The sequence below is a fragment of the Nicotiana attenuata genome, chromosome 7, assembly GCF_001879085.1.
Source record: "Nicotiana attenuata strain UT chromosome 7, NIATTr2, whole genome shotgun sequence".
In the NCBI taxonomy this organism is placed as follows: Eukaryota; Viridiplantae; Streptophyta; class Magnoliopsida; order Solanales; family Solanaceae; genus Nicotiana; species Nicotiana attenuata.
The window spans coordinates 109,808,273-109,828,797 of NC_031995.1; the positions used below are offsets into that span (position 1 = coordinate 109,808,273).

The 20,525-nt window shown below is 37.6% G+C and overlaps 1 protein-coding gene across 1 annotated transcript; it reads right to left on the reverse strand.

Moving 5' to 3' along the window:
• Positions 1,095 to 4,809, reverse strand: LOC109229693. Its single transcript, XM_019395224.1, has 3 exons — positions 3,862 to 4,809; positions 2,653 to 3,198; positions 1,095 to 1,404 (listed from the first exon to the last, which is right to left on the reverse strand). Exons 1-3 carry the CDS (start codon positions 4,708 to 4,710, stop codon positions 1,201 to 1,203), a joined length of 1,599 nt encoding a protein of 532 aa, XP_019250769.1. The 5' UTR covers positions 4,711 to 4,809; the 3' UTR covers positions 1,095 to 1,200.

Sequence of the window (20,525 nt, forward strand, 5' to 3'; positions counted from 1 at the left end):
GTATATATATATATATATATATATATATATATATATATATATATATATATATATATATATATATATATACTCTTTTTATTTGGGGATTGCCTCGAAGTGAATGTAAAAGGAGGCCGCGACGACATCATCATGGAGGAAGCATTAGTATAGGCTAGCATATGGTTTTTTAGAAAATTTTCTTTTCCCTTTTCTTTTCGTTTCGTTTAAATTTTTTTTAAGGTGAGAAGGACCTTGAACCTTTTTCGGTGTAATATTTTTCTTTTTGTGTTTTTTTTACCTTACTTTAAGTATTTTTAAGAGCCAACTAGATTACGTATGCAACCGTGTTTTTCACGGGACTTGGGGAATGCCTAATATCTTCTCTCCGAGTCAAATAAACCCCCTTACTCGGAATTTTTGGTGCAGACTATGTTTTAGAGTCTTAATGTGTTTTAAAGGAAAAAATCTTTTTTTTTTTTTAAAACGGTGACTTGGCACACCAAAACCAAATATCAAGTGGCGACTCTGAAAATTCTTTGAAACACAAATTAAATTTTGTCATTTTCAAAATTGAAAACCTTTTTGATCTTTACAAATCTTTTATTCTTTTAAAGGTGGTTAAGGTAAGAAAAAAGGAGTGTGACACCAATTATATATCTTGCTGAGTGTGTGGAGTGCAATAGGTGAGGAGTTGGTCCTTACAAGTTGCCTGATTACAGTGTTTGAGTCAGAGAGTATTATATTAGGTTATTGGATTGTATTCTTTATTGTTTAACGCGTTAGAACAGATTGTTGTTCTTGTGAACTCGAGCTTCTCAAGTCAGAGTGACTCGAGAGTGTATAATAGCTGTGGCACTGTTTGGGTGGGTTAAGTCTTAAATTGCAAGACATGTAATCTAAAATTTCTTTTACGGCTCGGCTCATTTATTTAGTGGAGTTTGAATTAAATCCTACCGCGTAGGTCATGCCTGGTGATTTTTCACCGTAAACTCTTTGTTTTTTATTTATCTGTTACGTACATAACTAAAGAATCGAGGACTTATGCAAATTCTAGGAAGCACTCACTTTAACACTCGTAATATGGCCCCAACTTGATTGATTTGCAAACATTCTACTTATAGTCAACCAACAACTCTATTACAAACGAAAATCTTAAATCTATGACAATGAAAAGGGATGGCGGAAGTAGATAATAGTGCGATACAATTGGTGAGCACGATTTCATTTTCTTTTCCCAGATATCATAGATTGTAAACTTCTTGTCCAATTCAATGGTTGAAAGCCCATTTGAAAGTAGGCAAATTCTCCATACTTGTCGTAAAACGGCGGCGTTACTGATTCCCACTTGTTGCAACCTCTAATTCTGATATGTATGAAGCTATCATCTTTGTCGTCGATAACCTCGCAACACTGCCGACGTGGTGCCTGCTTTTATAGAACGAGCTAAATAATTAAATTCTCCATAAACCAAAAATGGTACTATATAATATAAATTTAGGGTGGAGAGTTCGCGTTTACTTATGAATATGATCTTAGTAACATTAATACTTTTTCTACTCCAGTTTATGTGACACTATTACTATATATATGAGAATTAGTCAGAGAGCATGTCCTACGATTACAATCTTTTTTGCTTAAATATTTATTAAGTATTTTGAATTATTTACTATTATGACTTATAATACTTTTTGTTGAATTACTATTCTGGAATCATGTGCCTCAGGTAGACAGCAGCTGGTATTGGAAAAGGTTGAACAAATTAAAACTGGGAATGGTGAATTGGCGTAGAAATGGGAAGTATGGTTTGACGAAGAATGGGAAATATTCTGTAATGAAAGGGTATATACAGTTAGTAGGAGAGACATCAAGAATGGAGAATGCTGAACTAATATGGAATAACATATGTTTGCCAAAGCACAGATTTATGATGTGGCTAGCTGTGCAAAATAGGCTGTTGACACAAGAAAGATTGCTGAGTATGGGCATACATTGTGGTGATTCTGGATGCAGCTTATGTGGTGAAGACGAAATGGAAAGTGCAGATCATTTATTCTCAAAATGTGAATGGTCGGTGCAGATGTGGAAAGGTTTAACAGATTGGTGCGAGATCAAACTTCAACAGCAGAATGTTATGCAAGCATTGAGGTGGATACAGAATAGAAGATGGACAAAGACAAAGAAATGCATGGTAGCAGCAATATATGCAGCTGGAGTATATAACATCTGGCAGGCAAGAAATTGGGTAAAATTTAGAGGAACTGAAGTACAGAATAGAAATGTAATTAAACAAATACAAATTGTAATTAGAGAACGGATAGGAATGATACGGAATGACAAAAGAATTAGGAGAGTGAGACAATTCATACATAGGCTAAATAGTGAGTAAGGGTGAGGAAGAGTAGCTGTGTTTATGTTTGTTGATCTGGATTGCCAGAAGGAAACTTTCTCTTGTAATTGAATTTGGTGATGGACTGGTAATAAAAATTCACATTTGTTACCAAAAAAAAAAAAAATACTTTTTGTTTAGTTTTCAAACATGAAAATTTATCTTTTAAAAACTTGATAAGTCTACATTCGAGTAATTTGACCTTGATCATACTCCGAATTTCGTCACATAAAATAAACGAGAGGTAGTAAGAAATATTTCATTAAAATAAATTAGAAATTAATTACCTGTCTCCATACTTGGGGAGATAGAATTGGAGCAGTGACCTTAACCTTATCAACTGCTAATACTGATTTATAACGTTGATTCTCGCATTGCTTGTAATTAGAATCAACATTAATCCTATTATAACTTGTCAAGGTTTCACCATTGCCAATGTGAGTAACTTGATCCAAGTAGTACTCTAATGGCATCTTACACGGTTCTAAATAGTTTGGCCGAGTATTGAATGTGAATGGTCCGTCCATTCCTCTAAGTGTCTTAAACGTCTGCATTGGCGTTATCAATTCCCTTGTGAATATCAACCACGGATATAATTGAACAGAGTATCCCCACGACACTGATAATGACCAGTTTCTCTTTAGGTCATAGCACAAACTATGTTGCATCGTCCGACTTGGGTCCTTGTTGTAAGCCTTAATCACCTTCTTCATTGACTCCACTTGGCTCATCAATGGAATTAGAGGATCTACTATGTTCAAATGGTGCAGTGAAACCAATGGCGCCACGGGATGTGATGCAAAAAACCCTCGTGCGCTTCCTTGTATATCCATCTTAAAACAAACACGTTAAGTAAATCTTTCATTCCTTTCCATAATGAATAAAACATATACTCCCTCCCCTACTTACGTGACGTATTTCGACGGTCAAACGAAATACTGTTATTTTTACGTAGTTTTCAATGTAAATTTTATTTTGAAAAACATAAAAATTCTATCTCCAAATACATGGTCAAAATTAAAAAGTTTGAATATCAAAAAGCAAAAAGTGTCAAAAAATTGGGATAGAATGATACTTCCTTATTAATACCAAAATTTATATATTTGGCTACTACTACATAAAACTACAAAAAAAAAAAAAAGGGAATGAACAAATATTTGAAAAAATGTCTGATAAAATAATCAAATCAAATCCTTTTTAACTCTCCAAATAATACTATTATCAAATAATCTATGCCAGAAAATTAAACCTATAATAAGATGAATACACATAGATTAGCAATTTAAAAAAGTACCTTAATGTTACGTAAGACTGTTTTCACGGGTTCAAGTCGTGGAAACAGCTTGTTGCAAAAATGCAGGGTAAGATTGCGTACAATAGACTCTTATGGTCAAGCCCTTCCCGGACATCGAGCATAGCGGGAGCTTAGTGCACCAGGTTGCTCTTTTAAGCTAATGTTACGTAAAGTAAAATCTTGAATATAAAAGAATATATACCTGATGGAAACCAAGTTCATTCGTGAGAGGAACTCCAATCTCAGCCACACATGCAGCGATCCTCTGATCAGAACCGAACAAGTAGTGGTAGCGGTTAATGCAACCGTCTAAAATCTTCACGAGCTCCGCCACCAGAGGATAACTAATTGCGAATCCTCCGCCGCCGCAACCAATACCATTGGAAAATAGTACATCCAGATCCACACTATAGGAACTTCCACCAATGTAATACATTTGGTTGTGATCATACTTAGCTAAAACTGTCACTAAATTCTCTGTAAAAAAAAATGTGTCATCATCTCCCATTACGAACCACCTCAGATTGTTTAAACCTACTTCAAAACTCTCCTTTACAATCCTCGCAATCCTCACAACTGACCTTTCACCAAACCAACATGTATATTTGAATGTGGAAGTGTCTTGGGAAATTCTATAGGGTGGGAAAGTATCCGGCCACGGCTCGTTTTCTTGGGGATTTTCATCGAGCCACACGAACCCTCGCGTTACATTTGGTCTCCACCAGAGCTCAGAGTAATGCGAGCGATTGTTCCATGTTTTAGCCGACCCTGCGAGGCCAAAGAGAATGTGGGATATGTTTGTTTCTTCTTCTTCTTCTTCTTCTTCTTTAACGACATATTTTTCTCTGTAGTTTCTAACCGGAGCAGCACTATAAGCATTGCTGTTGGAGAAATGAGGAATAAAGGAGATTAGAGAGATAGAGGCGACTAAGCAGGTAATAATTAGAAAGCCCTTCATAAAAATGGCCCAAAAATTAGGGACCAATTTAGGGTCATTAGGAAGTTTTAATGGAACTTTAATGGATGAGGAAGATTGTGATGGCTGAGACATCGATTCCCTTCAAACTCTGTACCTTTCTAATCTCACTGGTTTCTTATTGCGTTGGTTGATATTAGTTAAACTCTTTTTCTTGAGGATTTAGGTTATGCGTAGTGGGGGCAAAGTGAAAAAAAAAAATAGTTATACATCAATATTACCCACTAAAAAATAGGTTGGAAAATGAATTTTGTAAAAACGGGTCAAATATGAATAACTAACGGTTGACCCAAAAGCGATCATACTCAAGAAGCCATGGATACGAAGATTCTTCCAAAAGTGATCATACTCAAGAAGCCATGAATAATATAAATATCCATATTATCCGCCGGTTAACCTGTTTTCTATGTGTATTAAATATGCGTTGGCTCGGATAATTTATCCATTTTTACATTACCCGTTTTAGACCCGTCCATATCTAATCCGACTCGCCCGTTTGCCACCCCTAGTTATGCACTAACATTGTAATTATTTTACCGCATTATCAATTAATATTTATTACGAGATTTATTGTAACCTTCTACAGCATTTTATTTTCAATTTGGTGCACAAGTAATTAGCGTTGCTTAATCCCGTCATATCCAAAGCAACTAATTAATTAATCTAGAGAGTGAAAAAATAAATTCTAGTTTTTTTTTTCCTTCCTTTATTGATTGGAGAGAAACGAAGGAAGAAAAGTAAATTTTAATTAAATCTTTCCCCTTCGTACCGTTATCCACATCCAATTCGTAAAGTTAAAGCAAACCTAAAATAAAATTATTCTTTTCCTTTCACAATGTACGAATACATTAATTGCGGTTGTATAATTATTTGTGTGGTGCAATATATTTCATAGAGGAAGAGACATCGGTGGACAAACGTTGAAATGCAGATCTCAAAAAGGCATTTTCATATTCACCTGGGAGGATGTATTCTATCCATTGCGAAACTTTTCTCTTTGAAATAGTTAAATATATTAAACTAGACAATGGTTGTACAAGAGATAGATTTTTAATTATTCTTTTTGATAAAAGGGGCCTGGGACGCTGATTATTATTATGCATTAAACGTAAATAGAGTTATTACAGTGCCAGACTGATCTTATCGAAACAACCCCTAATTTGTCTTTGCGGAAAGTAGAGAAAGCAAATAAAGGTGGTTTACTCCAGAAGTGTTTGCCACACTCGACATTAGTATGCGAGTAACAGTTGCTCCCAAACTTCGCTAGTGTGTGCGCCACTTGATTTCCTTCACGGTAGACATGCCTAACTTCTGGTTGATCCAGTGCTTTTAACAGGAACCTGCAATCATGGAGAAGATTAGTATGAGCTTTAGTGTGAGAAGTGTAATGTAATAGTTGTAGTAGTACCTGGCAATCTGTTTTCACTATAAGCGGTATTTGATTTTTTGTGAACGCAAGTTCCAATCCTTTCAGTAGGAGGATGATTTCAGCTTGGATGGGTGATGAGGCCATTGTATGGTAAGAGAATCCATCAATCCATTGACCCTCGGAATATCTGATCATTTCGCCTGCTCTTCCTTTGTTAGAGTTTTTTTGGTGTGCTCCATCTATATTGAGTTTATAGATATTATGTGGTTGGGGTTCCATTTTATCAGTGTTTTGTTCATTATAGGGTGTTTGAAATTCTGATTTGTGAGACAGAGGTATTCCATTGCGTAAATGATTGTTATCCTGATATCAATTGGGTGGGACTCATTGTTGAAAAGGTTCTGGTTGCGGTTTCGCCAAATATGCCAAAAGATAATAGGGGTTATTATTGCCAAAGGTATAGAGAGATTATTTGGTAGTAAGGTGCACGCATCAGAGGTACAATTTTCTTTTATCCAGTCAAGATGGTTTGAATTGGTTGGTGGAGTAATGTTTAGTGCTCCCCATATTCTGTTGTTGATGGGACATTGAAAGAGAACGTGGGATGTATTTTCCTCTGCTCCACAGTGTTTGCATGAGTTATTTTCTATTATGCTTCTTTGGTAAAGAACAGCCGCAGTTGGCAGTCGTTGGTGTAGTAGCAGCCAAAGGAAGGTTTTTAATTTGTTATGGTAGTGTGCTTTCCATAACTAAAAGTGATGAAAAGGCTCCTGTTGTCTGGTATCCCCTGTAAGTCTAGTGAAGAGATTGTAAGTTGATTTCGGTGTGAAGTTCCCATCCTCTGTTTCTTTCCAGAAGAATGAGTCATTTAGGTGTTTAGACAAAGGGATGTAAGTTTGTTGTATGATGTTAGAGATCGTATTTGGTAGGTCATATGCTAGTGCGTCTAGATTTCGATTATTACTAGTAATGATACTGTTGAGTGTTTTGGAAAGATCATCCTTTTGGAGTGGTCCCTCAATTAATTCCCGTAGTGTGTGGCTACCTGTAATCCATCTATCTTCCTAAGGACGTATTGTTGACCCGTTTCTAATATTCTAGGCTATGCCTTTTGAGAAGAAAGAATATATTTTAGCAGCACTTTTCTAGATGCAGGAGTCGCTATTTTTGAAAATCTTTTGATTTCTTCTTTGGGTGTTGGTATATTTTTCTTTAAGAATTTTTGCCAAAAGGGAGTCAGGGTTTGTGTGTGATCTCCATAGCAAGTTAGAAAGGAGTGCAATATTCTTTCCTATTGCTTTATACAGTCCTAGACCTCCCTCCTTTTTTGGGAAGCTACTGTATTCCAATTAATATGATGAACTTTCCGTTTGTCCGTTTTTGACCCCCATAGAAAGTTGCCCTGAATACGATCAATATTTTTTCTAATCTTAGCTGGGAGGAGGTTTATTTGCATGGAGTGTTTAGGTATTGCTGAGAGGGTCGATTGTATAAGAGTTACTTTGCTAGATAAGCTTAGTAAGTTGGCTTTCCAACCTTTTAGTCTAGTATTCATCCTGTCTAAAATGAATTGGTAATCAGAGCTTTTTGGCTGCATATTAGTGATTGGGAAACCAAGATATTTACCTACATTTATTTTTATCTTAATGTTTAGTATTGTAGCCAGCATTGCTTGTTATGTAGGTGGTACATTAGATGAAAAAATGATTTTTGATTTTGAAAAATTCACTCTTTGGCCGGATTCGTGGGCAATGAAGTGGAATATGTTAATGATAGAGGTTGCACTAGAATTGTCAGCCTCAACAAATAGAATTAGGTCATATGCAAAGAGGAGGTGGGATATGTCTGGTCCATTGTGACTTATTTTAATAGGTTTCCAATTCAAGATATCTACCTGGTGGTTAATGCATCATGTTAGTGATTGCATGCAGATGATGAAGAGGTAAGGAGATAGTGAGTCCCCTTGACGGATGCCTCTTGACGGTTCAAGAAAATCTGTAGGCTTACCATTGACAATGATTGAGGTTGTAGTGATGGTTATACAATTCATAATAAGCGTGATTAGATCCTGTGGGAAATTTAGAGCATTCAGTGAGCTTCTGACGAAGGACCATTCAAGTCGATCAAAAGGCTTTTCGAGGTTAATTTTAGCATCATTTTTCCAGTCCGACCCTTACAACTCTAGAAAGAATGAATTGCTTCTTGGAAATTTATTGCATTGTTAGTTGCTCTTCTTCCTGGAATAAAACTACATTGATTAGGACTGATAATATTGTTAAGAAAAGGGCGGATGCGTTTAAGATAATTTTTGTTATAGTTTTGTAAATAATGTTATATAGAGTTATGGGTCTATATTGGAAGATATTTTGTGGGTGTTTTACCTTGGGAATGAGGGTTACATAGGTCCTATTTAGGCCAGGAGGTATATTTAGTGTAGTAAATGTTTGAGTGCAAGTATGGGTGATAGCTGCTTGTGTGTCTGTCCAATATTTTTGGAAGAAAATTGAGTGTATACCATCCGAACCAGGAGCCTTAAGAGGTTTCAAATTATTAATAGCTTTGGTAATTTCAGTTGTTTCGAGAGGCCAATTTAGAGTTTGTTTGTCCTGTTCTTAGAGGGTATTTAGGTTGCTTGGGTTAGGTTGAGTAGAAAATGAACATGATTCTAGGTCAGTAGTGTAGATGTGTATAAAATGCTTTATAATAATGTCATTAGTTCCCTTAGTGTCAAAATTCCAGTTCCCAGCATTATCTTTAAGTCCTAGTATTCCGTTTTTTCTATTTCTTTGGATAGCTGAGAGGTGGAAGAATTTTGTATTTGCATCCTCTTCATTTATCCAATGTACTCTTGATTTTAGTTTCCAAAAATCGTGTTCATTTTGGAGGATAAGGTTACCATCATGAATAAGGTTGTCCTCAAGAGTGGTGTGGAAATTTATCTTATGCTGTGGGTCCATGTTTTGGAGTCTCCGTATACGTGCTAAAAGAAGTCTTTTTCTTAAAGATATTCCCGAATGTGGACTTATTCCATTCTTCCACGTACTCTGTAAAATAGGTAATAGCATTGGTATAGTTTGTATTGTTGTTCCAATGTTGTTTAGCAATGTTTGAAAAAAGTGGGTGACTGAGCCACATTGTTTCAAATCGAAAAACTGGTGCTGGTATATTAAAAGATTTTGTTAGGCTAAGCATTAGTAGGCAGTGAACCAAATGTGTACGTGGCAAGTATGTGACAGTCGCGTTAGGGAATTGTTATACCCAAGCATAATTCCCAAGGAATCTATCTAATCTCTCGTAAATTTAGTGCCCCCGCCTTTTTCTTCTATTTGTCCATGTGAAGCATGGGCCCACAAAACTCAAGTCAATCATATCAATGTTGTCAAGGCAGTTAAGAAAAGCAGTACTTCTGCTACTGTTTATGAGCCTCCCTCGAAACTTTTCGGAGGCGGCTGTGACTTCGTTAAAGTGTACACATAGTTGCCACGGGTAGGTATTAAATTTTGCTACAGTCTCCAGATTATTCCATAGAATTTTTTTATTAGCTAGTAATGTACTGGCATAGATTAAGGATATCAGCCAAGGTTTTGAGTTACTACTTATCTGTATGTTTGCATAAATTTCCTCATCTGTCACTGCTACTGGGTCCATCCCCAATTCTTCATACTTCCACATAAGGACAGCCCCACCAGAGTAATTATCTGCGCTAATTTCAAATAGATCAGTAAAACCAATAAATTCCATGAGTTCATAGTGGCTTTGCATGCGTCTTTCAGTGAGGCATATGATAGAGGGATTGTTCCAGTCCACAAGGTCTTTGAAGTTGCGCCTAAATTCTTCGTTGTTGCAGCCTCTGCAGTTCCAAAGGAGTATCCTCATTTTGGGTTGATTAGTTATATGTGAGCTCCCTCCCGGAGCTAGTGACATGCGCAGATGTGTAACTAGCGGGCGATCCTCCGCACTGGGAGCTGGCAATGGAAAGTCTTCCTCCGTCAGTGTGGGGAGGATCAGAAATTCATATTTGTGGAGAATCGAGAAGGGGTAGGTACGGATGTTCACTGCTATGCGAAGTAAATTTTTTGGAATTGTGATAAAGTATCATTTTCCTCTATTTTTGTGAAGTGTTGTCGACAACAATTCCCGTAGAGTGATGTGTTGTAACATTTGATCTAGGATGTTTGGTGCCTGCACTTCTTGGTTGTTCAGTAGGTTGATTATGTCTGCTTCCGGATTCAAAGGGGATAATGGCTCTGCTGGTATTCCTATTGTTGATGCCTCAACTGGTGGAGCCTCTACTGCGATGTCCAGATTCTCTGGTAGCCGGAGCTTCTCCATGTCCGGTGATGAGGGCAACCGAGTGTTTGGTGGGGGTGTAAGAATGTTCTTCCTCTTGGCTTCCATGGTGATCTGCACCTGTAGTTGTTGATGTGCCTGAGGTTATTGGTAGGCTCTATGCATTAGATGCTGTCGTTGAGTGGTATCTGTGAGGTGGTTTACCATCTCCAATGCTGACATCTCCATATTCTGCAAGGTTTTCATTCTCACTACTATGTGGGGTCCACAATCCTGTAGTTGGTCGACCGGGTCTTGTATGTTCTCTAGGAAGAACTGTGCATGTTGCTGTAAACCCACTACATCTAACCAAGGGGTCGGTGGTGGGTGGTGTAGTATAGGCACTGACATTACTGGGACCACTGTTGTTTGGAAGTAGTGTGCTTGGAAGTGGTTGTGTTGATATGGGCGATGTTGTGAATCTCCCTCATATGTGGTGGGAACTGGTGGCGGTAGCGCTGGTGATGACGTAGGTGGTTCTGGTGATACATGTTGTGTTTGAGGTAGAGAGGATACTGGTGTTGTGGGATGGAGTGATGGGGAGTAGATAAGTTGGCCGGTTGGAGATGGGGGGAGGATGTTGCTTGGGCTTGTGGGTTTTGTGGATTGGGTGATTGATGCAAGGGGATTAGTTGAGTGATTGATGTGAGCGGTTTTGGCAAAGGCGCCATTGAGGGGGTGAGGGCGGGCAGTTTGGGTAGTTGGGAGTGAATCGGCTTCATAGGTGGAAATGATTTCATGTAGGGTAGTCTTTTTAGGAGGTGTATTTGTGGAGTTTTCATTTTTATTGGGAACGTTTGGGTTATTTGTACCGCATGGGGTATTGCATTTTTGTCCTTGAGTACTTTTCGATCCTCATTTTTTGGTATTAATCTTGTTTGCTTCAGTCGGTGTTATTGAGGGGGTACTAAAGGTATTAGCAGAAAATGTAGCTTTTGTTTGTGTTACAGGTGGTGGGCAGTTAGGTGTTTGGGCTGAAAATAGAAATAGCTTTTTTTTTTTGCTTCTGATTGTAGCCGGCCGGGGGAGGCGTTAGTGAAGTGATAGTTGTTTCAGTTTTCTCTTTCTTCTGTTTTGGTAGTTTATGTCCTAAGTCCAGTTGGCTAAGGACTGTGAATTGAATTTTTTGTGTAATGGTTGTTGACTCTCGAGATATTTTAGAGGTGGAAAAGAAAATAGGTGCCTTTGTCCCCATGTTTGGGGCGTTAGTAGGCGTGGATGAGTTTTTAGGTGGGGATGTGGTAGGGGTCATGGTGGCAGTGTCATCATTTCGTAAATTAGTTTCACTTTTTATTTTCCCATCAGTTCTTTCGACAGTAAATTTTGTTTGACTTTCCCAATCATTTTCTCCATTTATGGTATTTTTGTTTATTTCTTCATTTTTTTCTTTTCCTTTTTTTTCTTTTTCTTTATCTATAACTTTTTGTAGTAAAGTTGGAGTGGTGTACCTTTTGTTGGAGTATGACACCGTCTTCCACTATTTAGGTTCTTTTTGTGGATCCTCGATTTTCTTAGTCGTTACGGACATTGTTGCCTTGTTTGGTCATTGATAAAGGTTGTGTCCCAAGCATCCGTATATAGTACATAACGGGTTGGTATCTTCGTAGTGAATATCCTGTAGATGTTTTTCAATCATGATGTTTCTTGGTAGTGTTTTCCCTAGTGGTGCCAGGATACATAGTCTTGCATACCGCCTTGTATTGGTTGTGTAGATGTCAATCTTCAAGACGTCTCCAATCATTTGGCCTATTTTTTTCCCAGTATTTCAAGGTCGTAGTATTGTGTGGGTAGTTCTTGGAGCCGTATCCAGATGGTGGAAAAATTGATGTGGTTTGCGTTTGGGTTAAATTTTGGTGTCCATTTCCTGACTGTAAGGTACTGTGATGCAATAAACCAAGGTTCGTGGTTGATGATTTTTAGGTAGTTTTCTGTTGAAGAAATCTTTATAAGATAGTAGTCATTTTCCAGGTCAATTAAGTTAAGGATTTCGCATGAGTTCCAGATCTTTTGGATTTTGGTGCGCAGTAGGTTATACCCTATACGTTTCCCCAGTAGTTTAATGATTACGGACTGCTTCCATGGTTCATAAAGTCTGGTTTTATCCGCAACTGTGATGGGTATGAAGTTCGAGTGGTTTGATGAATTATCTTTTTCTTCTTCTAATGTAAGTGTACTAAAAAGTGTATAATAAAAAACCATGGGAGTAAAAATTTGATTATTGGTTACCGTATCTCTGTAGCTCGTTTCCATAAATGGTTTGTGTGCACTCCGTGAAATGAGATCCTCTTCTTCCTTGGTTGTGGTGTTGTTCTTTATCATGACCTGCATTTGAGTTTCAACGTCTTTGATCTTTGTGCGTAGCTTTGCTGCAGAATTCGCATAGATCTAACTGATTGATGCGTTGAGTAGAGTGGTATGGCAGTGATTTGGTTGGTTTGGAAGTGATTTGGCTTGATTTTTTGTGTATTTTGGTGATAGGCTTTGTTCTCTCTCTAAGAACTTAGAGAGAAAGTCAGAGGAAATAACTTAGCTATCAGATGAAGACATATGGTTCATAGATTTTTAATTTTCAATGTTGTGGTATGATAAAACTTTGATGATAAGTTTCATTAGTAAAAAAGTTGAAGTGCTGATCTCAAGATGATTTCCGATTTTTCGAGCGCTAATATCCACACCATCTTCATGATTTCGGGCGACGGACACCGAATCGCTTAAAATGTTGTGGGCCCATCAGAAACGACATAAACAATAGGCATAGCTTCCCGTGAGTGTTCCTCTTTTTTGGCATTTTAGGGCCATAAAAGAGGAATTCAAGATGATTTCAGATTTTTCATGTGCTAATGTCCACGTCATCTTCATTAATTCGGGTGACGGGCTTCGAATCGCATAATATTTTGTGGGCCCATTAGAAATGTCTGAATGAACAATGTCATCCCTTGCCATGAACATTTCTCGCGTTTTGGCATTTTAGGCCATAAAACAGGAATTCTGGACGATTTTCTCTACGCCATCCTCATGAATTAGGGCGACGGCTTGAATTGCCTAAAATTTTGTGGGCCCATCGGAAACGATGAACAATGGTCCGTGCTTTGCCATGAATCTTCCTCAATTTTTTGCGTTTTAGAACTATAAAATAGGAATTCAGAATGATTTCCAATTTTACGTATACTAATGTCCACGCCATCTTCATAAATTGGGGCGACAGGCTCCGAATCGCCTAAAATTTTGTGGGCCCATAAGAAACGACCTAGTGAATAATGGACATCGCTTCGCCGTGAGTGTACCTCATTTTTTGGCCTTTCAGGGCCATAAAACAGGCATTCAAGACGATTTCAAACTTTTCGTGTGCTAATGTCCATGCCTCTTCATGAATTCAGGCGATGTGCTCTGAATCGCCTAAATTTTGTGGGCCCATTTGAAATGACCTAATGAACTATAGTCACTGTTTCGCCAAGTTTGTTCCTTATTTTTTGGCGTTTTAGGGCCAAAAATAGGACTTCAGGATGAATTCTAATTTTTTTGTGTGCTAATGTCCATGTCATCTTCATGAATTCGAGCGACGGTCTCCGTTTCGCCTAAGATTTTATGGGCCCATAAAACACGACCTAATGAACAATAGTCATTGCTTTGTTGTAACTATTCCTCATTTTTTTTTTTGCATTTTAGGGCTATAAAATAGGATATTAGGATGATTTCTGATTGTTTTGGGAGCTAATGTCCATGTCATCTTCATGAATTCGGGTGATGGGCTCCAAATCGCCTAAATTTTTGTGGTTCCATCAGCAACGACCTAATGAACAATAGTTATTGCTTCGTCGTGACCGTTCCTCATTTTTGTTTTGCGTTTTAGGGCCATAAAATAAGAATTCATGATGATTTCTAATTTTTAGTATGCTAATGTCTACATCATTTTCATGAATACGTGCGGTGGACTCCAAATCTCTCAAAATATTTAGGCTCATCAGAAATGATCTAATAAATAATTTATCATCGCTTTTTCATGATTGTTTCTCATTTATTAGAATTTTAGGGTTATAAAACAGGAATTCAGGACGATTCCGATTTTTTATGTGCTAAATTCCACGCCATCTTTAAAAATTCAGGGGACAGACTCCGGATTGTCTGAAATTTTGTGGACCCATAAGAAAGACCTAATGAACAATAGTCATTATTTTTCCATGATCGTTCTTCGTTTTTGGCATGTTAGGGCCATAAAACAAGAATTGAGAACGGTTTCCAATTTTTCGTGTGCTAATGTCCACGCCATCTTCATTAATTTCGTGATGACGGCTTCGAATCGCTTAAAATTTTGTGGGCCTATAAAAAATGTCCTAATGAATAATAGTCATTGCTTCGCCATGACCGTTCCTGTTTTTGACGTTTTAGGATCATAAAACAAAATTTCAGTATAATTTCCAATTTTTCGTGTGCTAATGTCCATGCCATCTTCATGAATTCGGGCGACGGGCTTCGTATTGCCTAAAATTTTGTGGGCCTATCTAAAATGACCAAATAAACAACAATCATTATTTTGCCATGATTGTTCCTTATTTTTCGACGCTTTAGGGACATAAAATAGGCATTTAGGATATTTTCGATTTTTCGTGTTTTAATGCCCACGCTATCTTCATGAATTCGGGCGACGGGCTCCGAATCGCCTAAAATGGTTTGGGCCTATCAAAAATGACGTAATGAACAACAAACATTGCTTTGCCATGACCATTCCTATTTTTTTGGCGCTTTATGGCCATAAAATTAAAATTTGGATGATTTTTAATTTTTCATATGCTAATGTCTACACCATCCTCATGAATTCGGGTGGAGGGCTCCGAATAAACAAAACTTTTGTGGCCCCATCATTAACGACCTAATAAATAATAGTCAATTCTTCGCCATAATTGTTCCTCATTTTTTGGTTTTTTAGGGCCGTAAAATAGGAATTCAGGACGATTCCCGATTTTTCATGTGTATCTTCATGAATTCAGGCGACGGGCTCTGACGCCTAAAATTTTGTGGGCTCATCAGAAGTGACCTATTGAACAATAATTATAACTTCGGCATGACAGTTTGTCTTTTTTTTTTGGCGTTTTAGGTCTTTAAAAAAGAAATTCAGGACTATTTTCAATCTTTCTTGTGCTAATGTCTGAGCCATCTTCATGAATTCGGACGATGCGATCTGAATCACCTAGAATTTTGTGGGCCCGTCAAAAACGACCTAATGAATAATAGTCATTGCTTCGTTATGATTGCTCCTCTTTTTTGACCTTTTAGGGCCATAAAATAGAAATTTTAGGATAATTTCTAATTTTTTGTGTGCTTTAGTCCACGCTATCTTCATGAATTCGGGTCACGGGCTCCGAATCGCAAAAAATTTTGTGGGCCATCAGAAATGAACTACTGAATAATATTCATTGCTTCTCCATGAATATTCCTTATTTTTTGGCATTTTAGGTCCATAAAATAAGGATTTAGGACGATTTTCATTTTTTCGTGTGCTAATGTTCACGTCATCGTCATGAAATCCGGCGACGGGCTCTGAATCGCATAAAATTTTACGGGCACATCAAAAACGATCTAATGAACTTTAATCATTGCTTCGCCATGACTGTTCCTCATTTTTAGCATTTTACGACCATAAAACAGGAATGCATGATGATTTCTAGTTTTTCTTGTGCTAATGTCCACACCATCTTAATGAATTCGGGCGACGGGTCTCGAATCACCTAAAATTTTGTGGGCCCATTTGAAACTATGTAGTGAAAAATATTCATTGCTTCACGGTGACTATTGCTCATTTTCTGGCACTTTATGGTTATAAAACATAAATTCAGGACGATTTCTAATTATTTTCGTGTGCTTTAGTCCACACCATCTTCCTAAATTTGGGCGACAAGCTCCAAATTGTCTAAAATTTTATGGGCCCATCAGAAATGACCTAATAAACAATAGTCATTACTTTTCCATGAACTATCCTCATTTTTAACGTTTTAGGGCAATAAAATACGAATTCAACATGATTTCCACGTTTTCGTGCGCTTATGTCTATGCCATTCTCATGAATTCGAGTTACGGCCTCCGAATCATCTAGACTTTTATGGGCCCATCATAACCGATCCATAAACAATAGTCATTGCTTTTCCATGACTGTTCCTCTTTTTTTGTGTTTTAGGGCCATAAAATAGGAATTCAAGATGATTTCTGTTTTTTCATGTGCTAATGTCAAAGCCATCTTTATAAATTAAGGTGATGGCTCCGTATTGCCTAAAATTTGTGGGTCCATCAGAAACGAGCTAATGAACAATAATCATGGTGAATGCTTTGTCATAATTTTTTGCGCTTTTTGCTAGTTTAGGGCCATAAAACTGGAGTTCTGAACGAATTCAGATTTTTCTTGTGCTAATATCCACGCCATCTTCATGAATTTGGGTGACGGGCTACGAATCACCTAAAAGTTTGTGGACCCATCAGAATGATCTAATGAACAATAGTCATTATTTCTCCATGCATGTTCCTCCTTTTTTGCGTTTAGGGCTATAAATAGGAATTCATGACGATTTCTAATTTTTCGTGTGCTTTAGTCGACACCATCTTCATAAATTCGAGCGATGGGCTCCAAATCACCTAAAATTTTGGGGTCCATCAGAAACGACCTAATGAAGAATATTTATTGCTTGTCCATGAATGTTCCTCATTTTTTGGCGTTTTAGGGCCTTATAGGAATTCAAGACGATTTTCAATTTCTCGTGTGCTAATGTCCAAGCCATCTTCATGCTCTGAATTGCCTAAAATTTTGTCAGCCTATTAGAAAGGCCTAATGAAGAATAGTCATTGCTTCTTCATGAGCGTTCTTCATTTTTTGATATTTTACGGCCATAAAATAGGAATTCAGGACAAGTTTCAATTTTTTGAGTTCTAATGTCCACGCTATCTTCATTAAATTCGGGTGACATGCTCCGAATCACATAAAATTTTGTGGGAAAAATGACCTAATGAATAATATTCATTGTATCACCATGAATGTTCCTCGTTTTCTTGCTTTTAGGGCAATAAAACAGGAATTCAGGACGATTTCCAATTTTTCGTGTGCTAATGTCCACGTCATCTTCATGAATTCGGGTGACGGGCTCTGAATCGCTTAAGATTTTGTAGGCCCATCAGAAATGACCTAATGAACAATATTTATTGCTTCTCCGTGGTCGTTGCTCATTTTTTGGCATTTCAGGGTCATAAAATAGGAATTCAGAATGATTTCTAATTTTTTGTTCGCTAACGTCCACCCCATCTTCATGAATTAGGGCGACGGGCTCTGAATCACCTAAAAAATTTATGGTTCCATCAAAAGCAACCTAATAAAAAATAGTCATTGTTTTGCCATGATTTTTCCTCAGTGTTTGACATTTTAGGTTATAACACAGGAATGCAGGACGTTTTTTAATTTTTTGTATGCTAATATCCACGCCATCTTCATGAATTCGGGCAAGGGGCTCCCAATCACTTGAAAGTTTTTGGTCCCATCACAAACAACCTAATGAACAGTAGTCATTTCTTCTCCATGAATGTTCCTCATTTTAGAAGTTTTTGGGACATAAAATAGGAATTTATGACGATTTTCAATTTTTCGTGTGCGAATGCTGGCACAATCTTCATGAATTGGGGCGACTGGCTCATAATCGCCTAGAATTTTTTACGCCCATTAAAAATGACCTAATGAACTACACTCATTGCATCGACATGGCCGTTCCTCATTTTTTGACGTTTTAAGTCAACAAAATTGGAATTGATCAGGACGATTTCTAGTGTTTCCTGTGCTAATGTCTATGCCATCTTCATGAATTCGGGTGACGTGCTCCGAATCGTCTAAAATTTTATGGGCCCATTAGAAACAAACTAATGAACAATAGTGATTGCTTCAACATGAATGTTCCTTACTTTTGGCGTTTTAGGGACATAAAATATGAATTCATTATGATTTCAAATTTTTCATGTGCTTAAGTCCGCGGATCTTCATGAATTCAGGTGACGAGGCTCCAAATCGCCTAAAATTTTGTGGGCTATAATAAATGCCCTAATGAATGATATTCATTGATTCTCTATGAACGTTCCTTATTCTTTAGCGTTTTAGGGCCATAAAACAGGAATTCAAGATAATCTCTAGGTTTTTGTGTACTAATGTCCATGCCATCTTCATGAATTCGGGCAACGGATTCCAAATCTCCTTAACTTTTGTGCGCCTATCACAAACGACCTAATGAACAATAGTCATTGCAATTGCTTCTCCATGACTTTTTGCGCTTTTTGGTAGTTTAGGGACATAATATAAGAATTCAAGACGAATTCTGACTTTTCTTGTGGTAATATCCACGCCATCTTCAATGAATTCGGGCGACGGGCTCCGAATCACCTAAAAGTTTATGGGCCCATTATGTGATGACCCGATATGTCACCTTACATTTTAAAACCTAATTCTGTGCTTTGAAGCCTTAAACACCTCATTTTATCACTCCTTGATTCGCGTGTGTAGTCCGAGCATATTTTCGAAAAGATTTATGTTAAAAATTTAGAAAATATGAAAATTTTTCCTTAAAATCCATTTGAGTTGACTTCGGTCAACGTTTTGCGCAAATAGACCTGGATTCGTGTTTTGACGGTCCCGGTGGGTCCGTATCGTGATTTTTGACTTGGGCGTATATTCGGAATCGAATTCGAAAGTTCCTATCCTGAGTTATCGGACTTTGTTGAAATTTGAAAAGTAAAGGCTTAATGACTTTGAAATGTTTGACCAATGTTCGACTTTCTAGATATCAGGTCCATATTTTGGTTCCGGAACCTGGTATAGGTTCAATACTATATTTATGACTTGTCTGTCAAATTTGGTGTGAAACAGAGTTGGTTTGACGTGATTCGTTTGTCCGGTTGTGAAAATAGACGTTTCAAAGTTTTCTTGAAAATTTCATTTGATTTGGGGTTCAATTCGTGGTTTTAGGTGTTATATTGGCGATTTGGTCACGCGAGCAAGTTTTTATGGTATTTTTAGACTTGTGTGCACATTTGCTTTAGAGCTCCGAGGGCTAGGGTGAGTTTCGGATAGGCTACGGAGTGAAAATTTGACTTAGAACATTGCTGGTGTGCTTCAGTTTTTGGTGCAGGCCTTAGACCTTGCAATTGCGAGGCCAGGCTTCGCATTTGTGGCAACTGATGGATTCGCATTTGCGAGCAGCTCATCACATTTGCAAAGAGCAGCTGGGCAACTAATGTTCGCATTTGAGAAATAGGATAGGGGGATGCAGTGATTGCAAATGAGAACAAATGGTCGCATTTGCGGAGATCATGGTTCGCATTTGCGAACAGTTCATTACATTTGCGAAGGAAGCAGAGATGTGAAGAGCTTCACATTTGCGATTTATTCTTCGCATTTGCGGGGTTCGCATTTGCGAACCCCAGGTTGCAAATGCGACATCTGCAACTGATCAAAATGGGAGTTAGACGGGATTTTTGTTCATTCTTTCAAAATTTCAAACTTTAAAACCCTAGAGGCAATTTTTCAAAGAGCTCTTCTTCCCCAAATCACTGGTAAGTGATTATAAACTAGTTTCTTTCAATCTTTCACTAGATTTCCTAAGATTTCAACCTAAAATCTTGTGTTTTCACGGTGGAAATTGGGGGTTTTGGGTAGAATTAGGGTTTTTTGTAAAATAGGGATTTAAACCTCAAATTGAGGTCAGATTCCTTGACAAATTACATAACCGGGCTCGGGGGTGAATGGGTAATCGGGTATTGGTCCGAATTTTGAGTTTGGACCAAGTGGGTCCGGGAGTTGACTTTTGTTGACTTTTTTAATAATGACTTAAATTGAATTCTTTGGAATCGTGGGTAGTTCCTAAGGTTTAATTTGATTCGTTCAGTTGGTAATTTGCTAGATTTTATTGGTTCGGAGGCTTGTTTGAAAGGAAAATTTGTGGTTGAGTTTTGAATTGGTCCTTTAGAGCGAGGTAAGTGCCGTGGTTAACCTTGACTTGAGGGACTATGACTTGTTTGTCTATTTGCTACATGTTTAGATGTTGGGTACAAAGTATATGTAAGGTGACAAATACTTATGTGTTGTTGTTGGGTTATAGCATGTGGGTGGGACTTGTTCTTTGCAATTATTACTTTCTTTGATTATGTTATCTATGATTAGACTAGTTATTTGTTA

What these genes read in the sequence shown, in the direction of transcription:
- LOC109229693 (XM_019395224.1), bottom strand. Translation starts at nt 4,710, where the DNA reads ATGTCTCAGCCATCACAATCTTCCTCATCCATTAAAGTTCCATTAAAA. An exon ending in ATGAACTTGGTTTCCATCAG is followed by an intron (nt 3,199 to 3,861) that starts GTATATATTCTT and finishes GTTTGTTTTAAG; the next exon opens with ATGGATATACAAGGAAGCGC. An exon ending in CTCCCCAAGTATGGAGACAG is followed by an intron (nt 1,405 to 2,652) that starts GTAATTAATTTC and finishes CTATAAAAGCAG; the next exon opens with GCACCACGTCGGCAGTGTTG.